Below are 21,144 nucleotides of genomic sequence, written 5' to 3' on the forward strand. Positions count from 1 at the left end.
GTGTATGACAATAATAAAGGAAAGCCAGAGCTTGCCAGGCAGCAGGAGTTGAGTTTTTAAAATTAGAAGCAGCAACTGAAGAAAGCAACCTCTTCTGTGAGGATTTAAACCCTACAAAGGCTCACACTTGTTGCACTCAAATAATAATGCTACTTCTTTGCTTATACATAAGATTAACAGAGAAACTTTTAAAAGATTCCCTATGCAAATAGAATAGCAAAGAAACTGCTCAGCACGATTTCAGAGGAAGTCAAGCAAAAGAATGCAAGGAACAGAAGGAGAAATAAGGAAAAAGGCTCCACCTTAAATCAGTCTCCTCTATAGACAAATGCTTCACTTTCCTACTCAAATACTCCATAAAATTTCTCCATCTATTTTAATTTCTCACTGACATTCTTCTTAGTTTCTTACTAAATCCTTCTGAACTTAATTCCTTAAAAGGACAACACTCAGGTAATTGCACCATGTGTACAAATGCCCTTTTACACCAGTAAATTTCCATATATATCAAGTTTCAATAAATGTTCAGTAAGTATCAGTACATTCTGAAACAGTCTTAAAAATGGGAAAAATTCTCAAAGAGCTTTGATTCACACACAGGACACTGGATAAAGACATCAGGGCCTAGTAAGGCCTCCAAATGAAAGAAGGGATACAGTGCAAATGCAATACTTACCAGACCTTTGGGAATTCACACATGCTGTGAGGGAAAAGGGGAATTAGAAGTTCTCTTGCTGCTCTGACCTTAGACACCAGAGAACCCAACTTGGGACACAAATTCATGGTATGCCATACTTCTACTTCAGAAGTTTGTAGAATGACTTGTTAACATGTACCTCTCAATAGCATTAACAGTTATTGAATTACAGAAAACAGCTTCTCACTTCAAGCATTTCATGAACACAAGAACCAACAGTTAGCCTTTAGGTCATTATTTACTACTTAGGATTATGCTTACTAACAAAGTAAAGCTACATTTTCTGTTTCTGCCTTACAGATATATTTAAGAAAACAGTAGAGCACAAAATTCTGAAATTCTGCACAATGCATCTCAAGTATTTGATGCTAATGAATTGTTCATATCCTTTGTAGTACAGGATATTTACCTGGTGGGGGAATCAGAGGTGGAGCAGTACTAACAGTTGGAGGGGGTGGGAGGAAAGGAGGTGGTGGAAGGTGGGTAGGTGGAGCTCCTGGAGGGAAAAATGGAGGTGGCTTGGTAAAATTGTCTACTTCAGGATTAGAGCGTTCTGAAAGAACCTGTAAAATATCAAACTCTAGTTACAATTGCTATGTCAAAAGGGTAGAAGATAGGTTTCCCCTCTTTCCAATTACTACAACAGGAAAACATCACTTTGCACCTGAAGAGCCATATTCAGATGGTTTAAGTTCTACCTGCATACCTATGTTCAGTGTCCCATACCTGCCAAGTACCTTTAAAAGTCTAAGAGCAGACAACAGGGAACAACAAAAGTAAGACCTGAGAGGAAATATAACCCATCTGAATATGGCCCAGAACATCACCTTAAATGTATATAAAGGAAAATATTTTAAAAATCAATACAAAAAGCATGAAAAAACCCAAGACTATAAATTACTTAAACATTGTGGGATCAGATGAATAGCACATGGCAATGTTTTCAATACAAGCACTACAATCCATTATTATATTCCCTGTTTAACCTTAATAACCTAAGATGGCATGGAAATGCAACTAGGGCACCAAGCAACCCTGATTCTTCTCTCTGATTGTTCAGAAGAGGTGCATTCTATCTTAATGCATTTAGTTGCTTTCTTTAGATAATACAATGCACTACGGACTAAAATGATAAAGACTCATCTTACAATTTATGGCAAAATACTACAATATAATTAAAAAAAGCCTACTATCAACTCTTTATTCCTTCACAACTTTTTTTAAAAAGACTGCATTTCTCAAACTGCGTACAAGGGGGCTTTCTCTTCCAGGATTAATGTCTGGCAGGAACAGAGGAGAAACGGACAGGCAGTTCAAATATTTATGTTTGTCACTCAGGAAACAAAACCCTATCCCTTGCACATCCAGCAATGCCAATACTGTATCCTGGATTGCAAGTCTGCAACATTGCTCATTTCCTTTCAGTAAGAGATATACCAAAACATTTATCTTTTGAAATTTATGAAATATTTCACCTTAATTCATTTCAATAACTGCCACAACCTTATTCCTGAACTTAAAGCTACTTATGTATTACTCATTCATACACACTGCCATGTTTTAATCAGAAGCTACAGGGAAAGCAAAAACGTGTTTTAGTCAAAAACAGAGTGCAAATCTGCAGTATAAAACCTGTATGTTGCTGTTCTCATTAGCACGCCGTCGTCCTTCCACCCTGCTGATAGTGATGCTCTGTCCAATCACATCTATGGTGCCAGATAATCGCCTGCAACACAGCACAAACCAGAATCAACAAGCAGAAAAGGGGGGGGGGGGGAAAAAAAAAATAAAAGAGAGAGAAGAAAGCTTTATGTATTTCTCTCATTCTAAGTGCCCAAAGTTCCTTCTCCTGGAGAAGAGATACAAGAATTTCTGAAAAACAGTAAATGTGATGCATTTGCTGAACAACGTAAGTGTACAGAATTAAACAATGCAGCAATAAAGTCTCCTGCAGGATGAAGACTTGACTCTCCAACACTCTCCTTCTGTCCCATACAAGATAATACATCTACTCTTGTCTTACAAAAACAACAGGAGAAAAAACCAAAATGAAAGATCACAAAACCTCAGTAAGAAAAAAAATGTATTAAACAGAACTTCCAGGAAAAGCTAATATAAAATAGCTATAAACTATTAATCAGAAATAATTTCTAAAGTCTGTGAAACCGTAATGGAAGATTTCATGAAAGATCAAATAAAGGTCAGACAGAAGGCAGAAATAAACCACACCTACTATTGATAATGCAGCACATATTGAACAAAATCAGATGCCAACTCTCTTATCCTGGAATAGATAGTCTTAATATCAAACAAAGTACATGAAACTAGTAAACACTGACTCTTAAACTAAACCTTGCATGAAACTCAAAGGAATCTTAGACCAGCCATTCATACTTCTGTTCCTCAGTTTTCAAAATGACAGATTTCTCTCTCAAACAGCTCAAAAAATTCAGTTCACTATGAACAAGTAATTCCAGCTCACACTGGCATCAATATGGGAATTTTAAATACAAATGTACCTCACTTCAGTTTCCAAGCAACTCAATCTATTAACCTTGTCCCTGTTACCTTAAGTTGTTCCTACTATAAAATTCTCAACTCCCATGTAGATATCCACACAGTCTGTTCAGAGAGGTATCTTTAAGCTTCCCAAATGATCTGATACTGTAACTACTCAGCTGCCAACTGTAACTTTTGATTTTTAACTTTTCAAAGCAGATTAAAAATGCTACACTGAGAGCAACATTCTACTGGATACAAACACTGAAACTCGAAGCACAGTAGATCTCACAAAAGCTTCAGTAAATCGACCACACTGGAATATACTGAAACTAAAGAAGTACTCCAGGCACCAGGCCAGAAAATATGACAACAGTCTGAATGCCACCTAGTAAAACTAAAACCTGGTGTGTGTGACAATGGGAATTGCTATTTTGAAGAGAGGAATAATCTAAAATATAGTGAACTTTCCTGTCTGCAGCCCTGAAACAACTGAAACCCAGAAACCAAACTTTAGAGAAAATGTGTAACTCTTATGCACATAGAACAAAACCTACCTGTATTGCAGCCCATTGTTAATTTCTAAAAGAGGCTAAATAAGATTCACCTAGTCAGCTCCACTAGAAAATCAGGTAGAAAATTACACTGGTAATGGTTGAGAGAAACAAGGTACATCTGTGTCTCACCTATAAGCATTTTTGCAGCTAGTGTACTACTAACCCCGTGAATACAAATAGCAGGGAGAACAGCGGCAAATTGGAATTACAGGCTCAAAATTCTGCCAGACTGATAGCTCTGACTCCAATTGCTCAAATACCTTGATTTCAATGCAGCTGAAAAAGACACAGCAGACACTAGAGCATGAAGGAACAATTAGATCTCCCAGAGATAATCTGAAGCTCCTTGGCAGACTGTGTACTGAGGATGATCCAAATGCCTGTCCTCTGAGCATTTCAATATCTGGGTTTAGAGCTCCCTCCTGGATTTTGAAGCAAGCTTATTAAGCACAACTGTTTCGAGGAAAAAACCCAACCAATCCAACGGTAGACAAGTCTGAGAACCCATTTGCAAAATAAAACAGTATATACTATACAGCAGCTTCTCCAACTATAACACAAAATTGGTCTTCTAGCACGCCACCCTAGAAGTTAAGATTGTATCACTTTAAATCCTGAAATAATCAATACCTGCTTTCCCAATCCTCCCTAGTGGTCTTGCATGACATTCCAGCATGGCTGCACTTGGGATTATTATTTTGCTTTCAGTAACTAAATTATTAAACAATTGTTAAACCAACAAATGTTCTCACTGTCTCAGTCTTGCCTCTGACAGCTCATTTGGTTTTAGAGTTCTAAGAGACTTGTTCTCCTCCACTGCTGGTATGTTCTCTTAATTATCTAAACCATATCCTAGAAAACTCATTTTTCCTAGCTTTAGTCCTTGTGTATGACAGATGATACTATACAACAGCAAGAAGTCCCTGCTTGGCTGGCTCCACTGATTCACAGAGCTTCCACTTGGGAGTGATATACACGCCAGAATTAAGACTTCCTCTCTCACACTGTTTGCACACTGCCTGCAACTCTTGGAATCAGCATAGAAAACACACAGTGGCACCAGTGCAAAAGTACTGGGCATTAAAACTGTATGTGCCTCAACCATACTACAATAATATGAATTTGGGAAGCAGCCCAAACACACCACTGCATTAGAAAAGGAAGCAAATATACACTACCAGTTAGTTGGTTTCTAGACATCAAATTTACTGAAATGAACAGACCTTTCACTTAATTTTGCTAGATTCTGAAGAGTACACTTATGTTCACTCAGTCTCACTGAGCAGGTACTTTATATATTTAAATGTTTGATACCGTTATGTCCATTGTTCTTTCTAATAACTACCAAGAGACTGAATTTTCATGATGGATGAGTTCAAGAATTTCCCATCATACCTTGACAAATTCTCTACTTTCAAAACTGCAATAATTATTTCAATAAGCAGTCCACTAAAAGTGCTTGAAATTGAACAAGAGAAAGCATATATTCAGCTGCAAATGGATCAGCAGATGACACTACTGTCAAAACATAATCTGCACAAAGGCAGGGGAGACACCCTGAGTGTCAGAATTTAAGTTTGGCAGTTTTGTAAAAAGGGCAAATCTGAAGCCTCAAATCTAGATTAAGTCACAGCAAATTGGCACAGGGAGAAATTTCAAAGACTTCTTAGACATTACCTAGATTAGTCCTAAGATGTTATGCAGGCATTACTGGGTTTCTGTCTCAGCGCTGTACACAAAGGAAAGGAAAGGCTTGCTTTTTGTCCCCTATGTGATCAGGGCACCTGGGATACAGATGCATTCCCAATGGATACACTCAAACATAAAAAGGCAATCCCCATGTGTGGGATGCACACGAACCAACAGCAGAGTTCATACAAAGTGTAGCTTGAAAGGAACATTCCAGCAACTGAGTTATTTCACTCTAATTAGAGAATGGTTATTTACGATCTATTTGCACTATGAATACCACTCTCCATGGAGATTTAATTCAGAAAGATAACTCAATCTTATTTGGCAAGCTGAGTATATTTAGGTTCTACAGAGCAAAGAGAAAGAGGGGGGAAAAAAAGAAAAAGACCAAACCAATTATTTTCCAAGTTCATAGCTTCAGAAATCACTGATCCTTACCACAGATAATATAATAATCTGCTTTTTGGAACACCCCCACCACCACTTTCCAGAATTCAGAAACAGTCTAACTACTGGACACCACATTTATTCAGCAGACTTATAGTCTAGTCTAATAATTATGAAATTCTAATATACTTCAAAAACCATATTTAATACGTTCTTCTGTTCCTTCTTATTTTGCTTATGTGTTTTATGCTATATTTTCCTCCTCTTAAGAACAGCTGCAACTTTGCTAAGCTCACTTAGCACTGACAGATATAAATAAGCAAACAAATTTAATACAGAATTTTCTGATACTTTTTTCAAAATAATATCTGAGTTTTCAGCATTTAGTCTTGCAAGGCTAGTTCATGAAACAAGAGAAACCTGTATTTTTCATAGTAATTACAGATCACAAATCCATTTTCTATAAAAGTTCTGCTTACAGAAAGGCCTAAGTACAGATAAAGTTGTTAAATAGCCCACTGAATTGAGGGGCTAATTTCTCTGAAAGCAAAATTCATTTAAAAGCAATATACTCTTTACCAACTGCAAAAGCATAAATGAAAAAAAATGAGATGAAAAAAAATTTTGACAGATAAAATGTTTAGTGGTAGAGAGCTGTTCTAGGGACTACTTGAACGACAAAATACCAGCCTTTGCAGCCAGTTTATAAATGAAACTTCTGCTTAATTCTCTACAACTAAAAAAAACCCCATCTCACTGAAATATGTCAAACACTCTTCAGGTTCTAGAAAGCATTATAGTCAAAAGAGGTTCCTTCAGGGTTTTGCCTTAATTGTGACTAAACAATAAATCTTTTATCAACTACTTCCAGAGAACCAAGACTTCATTTTGTAAAGTACTGTTTGTATACAATGTCCATTTACTAAACCATTTCCATTATGATCTAACTCCTCCTTCAGGGTTACACAACACTTTCTGCTATTCAACAGCTCTAAGTACTACAGAATCAAGACAAGAAATTCAGTTGTCATTCCTAAACAGCTAATATCTCAGCTGTGATTAAGACAGTCATTGCTTACAAATTCAAGCAAAATTTCTCAGAGAGACACATAGTATGAACAAGTACTGAATTTTTCTTTGCATTATATATTTAGGATGTAATTCTAGTGTAGTAATGTTTATTTGCTGGTGAGCAATAATTCTGTTTCTACTTTGTCAACTGCAACCTCCACATTGATAAGGAGTAATGTTATTGCTAGACCTCAATGGGTTTTAGGTTTTTTGGGTTTGAGACATTCATCTGCAATGGTATGCAAATATCTACCATACTCAAACCAAAAATATTGTTCCTGCCACTTTCTGATGCCTGCACTGGCTTTTCTGGAGGCAGTGTTAGTCTGTGACTCAGAGCTGCTGCTGCTGCTTCTGGTGAGATAAATTGCCTTCTTTCCTTGTGTCTTTTTGGCTCCTTTTCTCATGCCCAGCTCTTTACCAACTCCCACACCAATGCTGCTATATCTAGTTGCATTAGTTTTTCCTCCCTTTCAGAAAATACATCAACTACTGCTAGAAGCTGAGAGAAGTTTCACTCCTGCATGAGAAATGCTGCCATCAATTTCACAAAAAGGATATTCTAAATGCCTCATGGAATAAAGGCAATTATTTTAAATTATCAAAGAGTTGTATTGCTGAAATATTTCTGCCTACTGAAAATAAACTCTTTAAACTAAGAAAAAAAATATATCCAACCACATAAAACACTGCCTGGTTATAAAGAAATTAGTAATACAGGTTTTCATATATAGAAAATAGCAGTTCCATTATGGAAAAGTCATTCAAATATCTACAATCCATATAGTTCAGATGCATTCATTCACTGAGCTACTCTCAGACTTCTGACCATAACAGTTTTCTTTCAAAATCTCTTCTGACCACTTGGCAGAAATGCCTCTTTCTCTACAGAAGAATCTATTTTAAGCAAATGTATCCAAAGGAGCAGGTATTAAACATGGGAAGAAGTCATTGTAACAACTTACAATTACAGTATTGGCACTTAATGTATACAAAACAACCTATTCTAACCACAGGAATGCAGAAGGGATACAACTGGAAACCTGCCACTTTGTTTCCTCTTTATCTAGGCAACAGATCAACCTCATATACTGGCTTCTAATTCTTGAAGATACACATGGGTTTCCTGACCTTTGCTAGGGTAAACTTTGTTGCAGGAGAAAATACAGGTTGTAAGTTTCTCAGGAAAGCTCTGATTAACAGCCAATATACTAACTTCAAACCTTGAAAATCAGAAGGATGGTCACTTAAATTTGGGATTTCTAACTTCAGGAAGGAAAAAAGAAAAAAGCATCACACAAAAGTACCGTGTAAAGGCATCTATGGTAAGATTTATCCCAGCTAGAGCATACAACAAACATTTTACTTATGAAGCCTACACCATGCACATGTGTATCTTTACTGTATTAAGCTTTGTCACAACAACTGTAAATTTCACACAATCACAGAATCTACTCTATGCATTTTTTCTACAACTTTAAACTTGATTATATTTTAATATCCTGGTCATTAATTACTTCCTAAAGTAGTTTAGATATTCTCTGCCCACCAAGGAGATGAATAAAGAATTGAAATACTGCAACAAAACCTGTTCTAGACAGACTGGGAATCCTTGTCCTGTAAACACTATGTTCAAATTTGAGAACTCTACTACAAGATCATCACACATCAGAAGCAATTCAGAAAAGAAAATTTAAAAAATAGCTACAGGGTTGGCACAAAGTTTTGATGTCTTTTACTGTTTCTTTGACAAAGAAAACCCAGAGCATTGTAACCTGATATAGCTCAGAGAAAAATTCAAGCTACCAGGAGGAATATTCTAGGAGTGAAAGAAAAGTGCAGGCAAGAGTATGAAACAAGATTATTTTTTTCCCACCCAAAAGAAATATATTTGGGTGTTGAATTGACTATTAAAGAATAGAATAATCAAACCCAAGTGCCTCTAAATTAGTTGAACTACTTACGAATGCAGAGCTAAAGTCAAGTCACAGCTCCTCATCTTTAATGGTTGAAGATGAAAGCAAACAACCTGTTCTACCTCTCTTACCATTGTTTATAATTCAATGGCTTGTAATTTGCACAGAACCAAAACTCCTAAACAGGATCACTCAACAACTAAAACAGAAGCATGGATTCATCCTAAGCCAAGTGCCCAGGTATCAAACAACAGTAGCTTAGACATAAAAGACAGAACTTATTAAAGCCTGGGGCTGAGGGAATGAGGGGAATATCTTCTAGTAAGAAAATATTTTCTCTCATTTCAAAGAAAGTATAGTAAAATATTCAAATATGGAGAAGCTAAAGCTACCCTGCAGGAGAGAGACTGGGCTCCAGGAATCCTACCAGTTGCTGAAGTCACAGCTGTCTGATTCTATTCTGCTTAACTGAAAAGGTGTGTTAGTTAATACTGATAAGGATCCTAGCTAGAAGCATTTTGTTGACCATTCTAATGCTGTCATACACCTAATGATGTCATACATCAACAAGAGGATTTTTATAGCTGCACTGTTATTTGGTCCTGCTGTTTATTTCTCCCCTTTCTTTCTGCTCCCTCTGTTCCGAATAGCCAAGAAGGTAGCATAGTATTCATATGTGATTAGGATATCTCTTCCCTTTGTTTCTATCTGTTACAGAAACATATTTTCTGGGGTTTTTTTCCTATAAAAACCGTAAGCTTCAAATAAATAAAGGTAACAGTATAAAGATTTTTTTGGTCTTGAGTTACAACTGTCTAACTGACCTGTTTGTTGGAATTCCTGATTTGAATAAGGCAGGAGGAGATGTGAAATCAGGTTTGGTCGACTGCACTGCCAACTCTTTCTCCAAATTTCCAGTTCTGCCCTGCTGTACCTTCAAAATAATGTTTCATCATTAGTTTAACCTCAGAAGTGTAGTAGCTCCAACACTCAACATAGCACATAGCCAACACAAAAAGACAGTAAGTTCAACTTGAATCAGATTTTAAAAAACTCTCACCTCTGCACAACTAGCAAAAGTACATATTTTGTAAGGATATATTACTTTAGTACTGTGTTTAATACATATATAAGATGCAATATGCCAGGGAATGAATTATTACAGAAGATTTGACAGTTTAAATATTTATTTTCCAAGCATTTGATTTGTACATGAACAGACCAAACTGATTTTCTTGTAGAACTTCCTGTATGAACAAAATAACATCATATTTAAAAGAAGCAAACTTATAAAACACATAAAAATCTTCATAATTTTAACAGAGATATGTAACAAGCCTGATACCCAACAACAAACCATTAGACAAGAAACTTGAATGGATTCTCTGTCTGCATCACTGACCATGAGATCTAGTAACCACTTAATTTCTGAGTCACACCAGGATGTCACCTCATACTCTGTGTTATGCAAACTGTAAAAGATTTTTCATTAGTTGAGACCAAAGACTTCAAAAACACCCTGCTGTTTCTGAAGTACTGCAAAATTCCACAGACATATTATTAAAGCTATGCAAGACTTTTGATGCAAGTACTTCAAGTACTGTTTGACTTCAGCAGCAGTTACACATGAAAGAAAAACTGATGTGGGTTAGTATTAAAGACAAATATCTACTGATTCAGATTTTAAAGACTCCCACAGTACCAACCACACAGCTACATCACTCTACATACCTAGTTCACTCATGATATATAACATCATATAAGTTGTGACCTCACAGCTTCTTGTAGGCAACTGAACTACTAAGTTTCTGCAGAATCTCACTTATAAACACAGGCCCAAACCCACAGAAATGCACATAAATAGTTAAAAATTGAATTAATCTTTCATATTCAGAAATATGAGGGGAAAAAGGTAGAAAATAGGTCTGGTCTATGTATTTGTCTGAAAAATCTGTAAGACTTCTATTAATTAATGAGTAACTGGAAAATGTAGGAGGCAGTCTTACCAGTTACAGGAGATTAATCCAAACATAAAAAGTAAATTACAGAAGACTTAGTATTTCAGGAGAGAGGAAAAAAATTATGAAATTAATAATAATACGTCAACTCCTTGTAAAACACATGACAAAATCTAACAACATGATTATTATCTGTACTATTTGATCACCAGACCCTCAGAGAGTCAATATTGAGCTAGAAATAAGGGAAGTTTTAGTTTGGATTACTTACTGTTCTTCCTTCAGGACAACAGTTCAGAGAAGTTTGAGAGTGTAGTCAGCTGCAAATTGTAACTCCTATTGCCCACTACTTCTACTGTCCCATAGCACTATTATAATGATAATTGAGGAAGGCAAAAAGCACCAAAGAGCTTCTGATCTGTTCTAGCTAAGATAAAATCAAAATATCTGAATACCCTCAAGTAGCATATGAGGGGAAACAAAAATACCTGTCTGCAATTGACACTTCTGTCACAGGAGTATACAGAATAAAGCAATAAACACTTCCAGGTCAGTTCAACAACAAAAACTGCATATTGAAAACAGGCAAAATAAATAACCTTTGTATCAAGTATCAAACAAAAGAGCAAATGAGAAAATGAGAAGTTAAAAAGAAGTTCAATCCTTTAAATAAATCCTGTTATATAGGTTTTTCTGCTCTCTGAAAATCAGCTTTTCTGAATGGAAAAAAGAATTATATACAACTTGATTATTGTCATCAAATCCCAAAAGGATAACAGAAAAATATGGAAGACTGATTTTCACATCTGAGTTGTCTAGGATACATGTTACAAAACACAGTAAAAGCTACAACGCCACAGGAAAAATAAACATGCCATAATCTACGAAAAGCTTCTCCAGCACATCTGCACAAATTATTTAATCTGCACAAAAAAATGCACTACAACTAAAAATATACCATCACATAAAGAAAAATTAGTTTCACTGGGAAATTTGTTAGTTCACCAGGCCACTAACTCACATGCTTGCAGAAGAGTGACGAACAAGGCAACACTTTTTAATCTGCATTTTGTGACATACATGGAAAATCACTGATGTTAAGATGAGAGCTGAAATAATGGCTGTGTCCATTTCAGTTGTTCTTCTATCAGTCTGTGGTGGTATGGGAAGCAATACTCAAGAAAAATGAGAGCAACCAACAAAGTTTACTTAAATTCACCTTAAAAAGATGGTATCTGCCATCGAGAATCTCTGCACTTGGTCTTAGTTCCATAGCTTTGTCTTCAGCCTAAGTTAAATAACACATTGCCCATTAAGATACCATACAACTCTTAAGTGATGGGCCACAATCTCAATAAAGGTACAGATGCAATCTAGCTGTAGCTGTCTGTCACACTATCCACACAACTGCCAGTGAAGCAACACAGTAACACTCTAGGTTCAGGGTAGGGAGTCAGGTGGAAACTCTAACAAACCCACTGAACTGGGCAGAACAAGCTTAAGACACATAAGCAGCCTTACAGGAAAAACAAAAGCATGGACAATACCAAAAAGTACTACTTACCGTAATTTTATTGGTGGCTGAGGTAACTGGTAAAATTTCAAGACCCATTCGTATTCTCTTTTGTTTTTCACAGTAAGCTTTCCAGGTATCTTCATTGAACCCATAGTTAAAGTAATCGGACAGGTCAGCCCCTTTAAATAGAAAAGTGTATGTTTTTAGGGCATTACAAAGTTGATCTTTCCTTCACTGAACATACATACATCTCTATTTATAACATCAAAACTGATTAGCTAAAAATCTAAAAATCACATGACTGAAACGTATAATACATCAGTAAACACAGAGCATTCATGGCTAAGATTATAAAAACATTTAAATTTAGTCAGAAAGAATATCCTGCCTAGCATCATGGATGGGGGATCATGAGTAGATACTTGAAAAAATCATATGATGTAATCCCTGATATCTTTACAATAAGATAAATCTAAGCTCTACAGGTTTGCTATGTGTTCAGTGAAGAGCCTTTTGCTTGTTCTGTATTTGACTCATTTCATTTCAACTCCTAGTTTCACTTGATGCCACAAAGTATTTTTATCATAAAAAAAGAGACCAGATGTAAATCAAATGCACAGAATGTATTTCATACAGCTAACAGCTCAAACACCAGAATATTATCAAAGGCTTCTCTTTTTCCATTTTGTAGACACTATTTGCATTGCCAAAGCAATATACCAACACTAGAGAAAACTACACACAGCAACAAGATGCACTGCTACTAAGAAACCCAATCTGGTAATAGGCAGTCTGGACAAATCACTTGAGCCGATGAGACGACACAGAGGAGACTTATTGAAATCCCATTTGCAAAAGCCCAGTTTCCTCTTCAAAGCTTTTGACTGACTATGTCTGAACACAATGTAGCACGAGAAGCTACGTTTCACCATTATTCCTGCTCAAACCTGCTGGAACTATTTTCCATTCTGCTTTATCTTCTGCCCCACAGCACAGACTACGGTCACTAATCTCCACAGAGAAACTGATTTCCAAGGGAGTTCAGGACATACATGTATTAAGACAACAAAAACCAAACTAACAAAAAAAGCTATGTCCCACAGTCTGTTTTTCCTGACATGGGGTCAGAGTGTATACTAAGAAACATGGCACACCCACACACACTCTGGCACAGCAGGAAGGCAACAAGTAACTTAGTTACTTTTTCCCAGTTATACTGTACAGTAACTTTTAGCAACAGGGTAGATAACATCCACATGCTGTAAACAGGAAACAATTAAAATAACCTACTGAACAAGTACATATCAGTTAACATATATCAGAGCTTTACCTGGCTTTCTCCAAGGTTTATCTTCAAAAGAATCTAAATCCACTTCCAAAAGTGGCACACCATTGATACTGCCTGGTGCATCCAGGTCCACTCCTTTAACTTTTGCGCCTGTGAAGAAAAGTTGGAAAGCTAAAGCCTTCTGTCTCTACCAAATACCGTTGCAATACACTTCGAAGAGAAATAAAAAGCCAGACTTAAACTTATCAAGTAAGTTTTAGAAGTTATAATTATTTCCTTAATCCAAAATAATTCAATTTTTCCCCCTGAATTTTACTAATATTAGTGTGAAAATTCTCTTACCAGAAGATCCATAAGCTCGTCCTCCTGTCTTAATATTGAGATTCACAGGTGCTGCTCCATAACTTAAAGAAATTAACAAAGAAGTGAATTAGACAAGCAAAACTTACAAACCAGAAGAAAACACAAAACAAGACATAGCTAAATCCAGAAACAAACTGGACACAGGCTCAATCGCCATCCTGAACCTCTAGCTTTCCAAGCTGGTAACACTGTAAAAGTAAAGAGATCAGCCTAGGAGGAAGAGAGAGTACCTTTCTATGCTCAGTAGCAACTTCTCCAACTAATAAACAGTTGTGAAGAAAGTCCCAGTCACTCTTCCTGAGTTGGAAGGATAAAGACCTTGATAGAAACAAGAATGGACAGAACCAGAAGAAGAGAGAGAAAGGAAAAATGCAGTTCATTTAGGGATACAGATGACAGTCTGGGGATTAGAGTTAAAACAAAATAAATAGAAAAAAGGAAGGGTTTCGATGGATCCTTTTCTCTTTTCATAATTATTCCATTTAATCTGTACAGAAGTAAAAAACAAGCATTTCTCTAAAATTACTAGAAGGCTGTTTCAATGTACTTGTAGCAATCACCTATACTTGTGAGTAACAGAAAAGTATGCAACTTTTCACTTTCTAAAACACTTGAGAGCTTTCTTGATATAAAATGTACCCAGAAATTGAAATACTGAACAGATTTAACTACCTTAGGAATCAATCTTGTTCACATGTAACATTAAGAGTTAGATTTCAGTATCATTTGTGGACATTGTAGCTTATCCTCACAGGTGGTATCAACCCATAAACATAATGAGATTAGCACATAATTAAAAGGCAAGTGTATAGTTTACAGTACACACTTCCGTGCAGTTTGAGCTTTCATGCCAGTGCTACAACAGTACAAAATTGACACAAAACATTTCACCTTCTGATCTGCCTGGCTGTATTTGTGCATGACTTTGTCAAACAAATCCAATGGGCTTTTTTAAACAGCAGTTGACTAGTATATGAAAAATTGTTTAATTCTATAAAAGAAGTTGGTTCTACTGGAGTTAAAATGTACAGCAATGTGCAGTTTGTTTTAGATTACTGTCCTTCCATGAACTTTCTGTCCAATTTGCCCAGAAATAGAGGTTTTTCAGAAAACAAGCATTTCTATATAAAACTTTCCACTCTTAATTAGAATTAGCATCATCTGCTCATTGTTTTCCACATTCATGGAAAGAGCATCAGCAAATCCAGTGAGAATACAAATCTAGTTTTGTTTTAGTCTCCCCAAATTTGAGGTCACTGCCTGCACCACAAGCATACTGCAAGTTATTGAAAGCAGAAAAATAAAGAACTGAAAGAATTGCTATTTTTGTATATTACATTGATTTGCACAGTACTTTAGGATATGAAATACTGAAAGTTTAAAAATATTATGTCTCAAGCAGGAATAAATCACCTGCATTCTAAAGTTAAGAACATATTGATATATATGAATCAGACCAACCTGCAGGCTTGTCATAATTCTATTAAGAAACAGCACCCTAGTAACTCTGGTTTTAATAAGTATAAAAACATTAGGATGCCAAGAAAAACAAGCAAACCACTTCCTTCAGAAAACTTCCGTGCAATGAAAAATAGTATTTCATAATTTGGGGTAAAATTAAAACTGTTCCAAAGTGTTCAGCGGAAAACAAGCCCTTTTTCAAGAGCAGAAAGAATATGGGGCAGTAACAGTAGAAAAACAATTCTTGTACAGTACAAATGCCTGCACCATGATCTTCAGAAATTATCTCCAGGGAGTGGCAGCTCCATCCTGAAGTACATTAAAATCTTATTTGAGAACATCAATAGGAATTGAAGCTCTAGAGGTCTAATTAGAACTGTATCCACTACAAACAGGATAAGGGACAAATGTTTCCAATGTTCTTGCCACTCATCCCTTTGCAATAAAAATATCACTGTCACAATAATGACCCTAAAAACACTATGTAACACAGCCATTGCATAATAAACCCAACTCCCTTACAAACTTAATGAATTTATTTCTCAGAATCTGATGACAGAATTTAACTCATACAACAGTTCTTTCTTGTACTTAATTGATTTCATTTCATATCCCAGTTTTCAAGTCACTCTATCATTATAAACACTGCTAAAGAGCACTAAAAGCTCTTACTTGAGATTAATGGTGCATACAATTTGACATTGACAAGCATTAAAGACACTGAATTAATAATTAAATATAATCTTAAAAGTTCCACCAGTTAATGTTTGCAAATAGCTTACCTAAACTGTGGAGCTCCTGTTTTAATATCCCCTATGGTGACTTGAACATCATCTTCATCATCATCACTATCACTATCACTGTCATCCTCAGCCTCTGCCACCTTTTTCTACGAAAGAAAAAGTCATTGCTTAGACAAAAAGAGTCACTTACCTTTACAGTGGAAAAATAATCCAGACAAAACTATCCGTTCTAGATATCTTTGAAAGAAGAAAATTCTCCTTTCTCTAGAGCTCAGAACTGAGTAACAACATTAGGAGTAAATTCAGGAAGCTACTACCATCTGAAACATCTGGATCAAAATAGGGAAGTATCTTTAATACTAAGCTTCTAAAGTTTCTGAAACAGGACATTTTCAAATTAAGCATATAATATGTTCCACTATCTATTACCCTTCTTCCCTCTCTCTAGCTCATACACACTGGCTCTACTCTTACTTTGCCATTCAGGAAAAGAGCCTAAAGATATGCTAGCCTAACTTTTTGTCATCAATTATTTATCCAGGGTAACTCAAATAAATGTTTTTCCAGTTAAGGATGAACACCATGCTTCAGAGAAATCTATCCAGTTCCTAACATCAGTCAACTATATAAAATACTTGAGATTTTTCAGTTAAAAATCAGACACAAGAGCACACTGTATGCTGTTCTGTTCCATAGCTTGCTGGCAAACAAAAGTCATGCCAGTTCATACCAAGAGCTCATCTAGTCCACTCATTAGGGTTTGTTTGGTGTTTTGTTTAGGTTTCCCCTTACAGAGACCATAGGGGAGAGAAAAAACACGGCAAACACGTATGACGATCCTCCCTAACTTGTTCAGCTGCTGATTATCATCAGCTCAGGGCATTTCCTAAGCCAGTTCTGGTTTGTCTATTTAGTAACCCCCAATGGACCTTTCTCTCAAATACTTGCCCAGACTTCCCTTGGACTCATATAAACTCCCAGTAGTGACACTCTTTGGCAAGGGTTTCCACAGCACTGTCTACTGCATGAAGATCCAACCTCATTTATTTGTTTTCATCCTGACTCCTATGACCTTCATTTAACAGTTCCAGTCCTCATATGGCAGGGATTGTGAGGAGTCCCTATAGTTTATTATAGTCTCCATACAAGATTTTGATAGCCTCCATCATATCCTACATACACCTGTCTTCCCAGCTGAGAAGTCCTTGGCTACTCAGCCATTCCTTGTATGGAAAGCACCTCAACTACTCTTGCTGCTCTTCTTCTCTCAGCTTTCCCAGCTGCCTTGATGACATGAGGGGAAAGAAAAAAAAAAACCATGAATTTATGGTATAATGATATTTTCCATTTTGGTCTCTATCCACTTTCTGCTATAGCCCAAAGTTTAACTGCTTTTTAGGCTCCAGACAAGCACTTAACAACTCAAATTTGTGGGTCTTTCTTTATCTATTAATATGTCCCTCCTAAGCAGTAATGATCAGTTCAGAGAACAGCATTTTATTTTCTAAACTGTTTTGTTCAATGGATATCACTCTTCTTTTTCTACACAGAAATTCAAGAACCATGTATTAACCAGTCAGTTCTTCACACCTCATCCTTGCTCTTACTATCTTGATTAACTGCGATATCAGAAAAACTTGTGATTTCACAATTTAGCCCTTTTCCAAGTAAACACAGTAAACAGCACAGGTTATGCACATCAGAGAATCTCCACTGGAGGTGACCTTCCTTCACTGTCAAAACTGAACCTTGACTTCCATTCCATTTCCTTTTACACATCAATTATCCATGTGGGACTCATTCTATAACTGCATAGTTTTCTTAAAATCCTTTGGTGAGGAACTTCTTCAAAAATTTAGTGGACTTCAAGTGAACTTTATCAACCAAATCACCCTTACGTGCATACTGGAATCCTTCAGCAAGAGGCTGAACACACCAAGGCCAAGTTGATTCTGCCCAGGCAGCCTACAGTTACCTAAGCACAGCTGAGCTTCAGCCCTTATCTATTATAGCATCTATTAACAGAAATATTCACGTTTTCTTATTCAACCAACTAGAACACCACCTATTTTTCTAAGTTGCTGCTCACCCTCCATAAGCACCATTTACCATGAAGTTCTCAATTTCATATCCTAACAATGCTAGGCATGCAGATGAAAAACACAAAGATATGCAAGTACAAGGAAACTGCACAAATAAGGATTTTCAGAAATACTTTAAATTAGCAAGTCCCAAAAAGTGTATTATTCTCACCTGGAACATAACATATTAAATATTTACCACCCACATACAATATTGGCATTACACAAAACACCTTTGATGCACTTTAAGTAAGTAGCTTTTCAGTTTAAACAACTGAAATAAGTTTTTGGTTTTATAATGTTTTTCCTCAACTTCAAAAAAGTTGTAATATCTTTCATAAACAAAGCATTAGAGTTACTGAAAAAAACCCAAACTTTTGAGAGAGATCAGTCCTTAAAACTTGCACCAATATCATAATAATGGTTCTTGCATCACTTCACAGAACATATCAAAATTGTTCCCATTCACAGTAAACTGAGTCCTTTTATCAACACTGCAACTGTATTTCTTAGTCCTTTCCATCATACTAACACTGAAGTTATAAGACACACTAATCATTGAAGACAAGTCTGTTATGTTGACTCTGAAAGGCTCATATAATTTGCCTCTTGATCCACACTTTCACATAGTTCTGCAAATGCTGATTGTTTATCACGTTCAAAAAAGAAAAATGATCAGAGGATCTTATTTTCCTATCAGTGAGAACAAAATAGAATATTGTTTTGAAAAGGTTGTCTCTATAAAAGGATAACTGTCTTGAAGCACCATCTTTCCCTCAAAAAAACCCTGGAAGTACTACTCATGTTCGATAAGTTAGATAGTAACACTGGACTGTAGCTGGTAATTTGATTTCCTAATTTATCAATTTTTGTAGTTTCTGCAGATTCCATAAAAAAACTTTCAGAGAAGGAAAAAATCAAAGCTGTACACTTATGCATTAATGTATTTAATTATAAGTCCCAGTCAAATGATGAATTCACAATAAACCATAGAATCAAAACATATTAAAGCAGTATTTCAAAAACACTTGTAAAACTACCGTTTTCACAACGCCATTTTCTGCAGCTTCCTCTTCACTTCCAGGTGGAGGTGGAGCACTTAAACAAAAACAAACAGGAAAAGGTGAAACTAGGTATTGTTTCACACGTATCAGTAATGATGAAAAAAGCTTTGCTACGTCATTCTAGACAAAGAGCCAAAGCTCCAGCTGCCTGTCTTCTGCATTAACTGAAAACAAAATTTACTGAAAAATATCTAGACTAACATAACTTTATATCAGCAGGACAATTGTCAGCTATCACACATCATACTAACTGGATGTTTGTAGAACAGTTGAAAGCAATGAGTCATTACACCTGGATCCTCTTTTGAAATCAAACTGAAATATTTCATAGTATACAAAGGGAGAATAACAGCTTTTCCCCTCCCCCGAGACTGACACTTTCCAAAACATAACGAAAGAAAGCATTTAAACACCCTCAGGTAATGTTGCACTGAATCAAAATTCCCACATCTGCATTGTGAAATTTTCTTCCACCATGTAAATTAGCTACAATTCAATGATTAATTCAATTGTATTTTAACTGCAGACTGAAAAACTGTAAACATTTTAAAACTACTGGGCCACCTAAAATAACCAGTACTGTCAAATCCATGCAAATGAGCTGTTTCACTGGGCCTACCTACTGCTGCTTCATACACAGCAATATCTTAACTTCCACAGTTTCATTAGCTGTTGGGATGCTGCAGCACAGACAGCAGTGTAAGCAGGGAGCCACTTAGAAACAATATTCTTGCACTGAAAAGGTATTTCTGAAATGGAGCGAGCAACTGGCAATTTTTATAGAACAGAATGATTCTATTCCCAAATTCTCAACACCCATTCATGAGTGTTGCACCAAAACTCAACCCAGCCCAGGTACTGCCCCAGGATTCAAGTCTGACCATTTCATTTCATCACCCAGTAAAATGATATGAAGCTACAGAACCTAAATAAAACCTCACAATTTTTTTATATATGAAGAATGCCAGTGACCAAAACTTTCAACAGGTCTCCACACTTCCAGAGTTCCAAACACAACTCAAGATGTGTAACTGAATGTCTGCTATGCTTTTTAGTCCAAAAGTATGTATTGGGACAGCCAAATGCCAAGGTAGACACTATTGACCGGACACTGGAGTAAAACAGCACTGTTTCTAAAGATCATTTTGGCTGCCATGTAAATAACTTTCTTAAATACAGTTATACTGACAAAGATGTAAGGTCAAAAAAGGCAACTGAACATGATGAATCAATTGATATGGAATATCTTAAAAATAAAGAGCAAATAAATAATTAGAAGTCTCTCTCCTGGAAAAGAGATGGATTCAAGACAAATGCAACAGAGGTCTGGAAACATGTTAAGTGACACAGAAAAGGCAACATAAACCAACTCTATTTCTTATACTACAGAACTAAAGGGAATCAAATAATTGCATGTATGTAGCTGCTTCACAATGATATCATATGTAGTCACGTGGTGGAGATCACTACTGCTTTATCATTCTGTGCCTGCCTAAAGTTGAGATGAGCTCAAAACAGCAACTGACCAAACTTATGAACAAGCAGTCCACTGAGGGTGACTAAATTCAGGAGTTCTCATTGCAAAAATGGAAACATCTATAGAAAATAACAATGCATGTTTTCACGCACTGGCTTTCCCTTTATTTGTTTAATATGACTTGATGATCAACAATTTTATATTATCAATTGTGAGACTTCCTTCAAAGAATCACAGAATTTTAGGGGTTGGAATGGATCTTACAGATCATCTTGTCACAACCTCCTCTGCCATGGACAGGGACACCTCCCCACTAGACCAGGTTGCTCAAGGCCTCATCCAGCCTGGCTTTGAACACCACCAGGGCATCCACT

General features: G+C 36.2%; 1 protein-coding gene across 1 annotated transcript in view; it reads right to left on the bottom strand.

Moving 5' to 3' along the window:
* Window positions 1-687: 687 nt before the first annotated feature.
* The window catches only part of LOC103799633 (pre-mRNA 3'-end-processing factor FIP1-like), a gene marked incomplete at its 5' end in the record, with an annotated part of 22,574 nt that continues 2,117 nt past the window's right edge, over window positions 688-21,144 (bottom strand). Inside the window, 8 exon segments of the mRNA XM_009071970.1 lie at window positions 688-1,260; window positions 2,330-2,423; window positions 9,644-9,753; window positions 12,342-12,472; window positions 13,624-13,731; window positions 13,924-13,985; window positions 16,188-16,288; window positions 19,267-19,327. Of these exon segments, the coding sequence (XP_009070218.1) occupies window positions 1,078-1,260; window positions 2,330-2,423; window positions 9,644-9,753; window positions 12,342-12,472; window positions 13,624-13,731; window positions 13,924-13,985; window positions 16,188-16,288; window positions 19,267-19,327 (850 nt within the window).

This window comes from Acanthisitta chloris, unplaced genomic scaffold, assembly GCF_000695815.1.
Source record: "Acanthisitta chloris isolate BGI_N310 unplaced genomic scaffold, ASM69581v1 scaffold37373, whole genome shotgun sequence".
NCBI classification, from domain to species: domain Eukaryota; kingdom Metazoa; phylum Chordata; class Aves; order Passeriformes; family Acanthisittidae; genus Acanthisitta; species Acanthisitta chloris.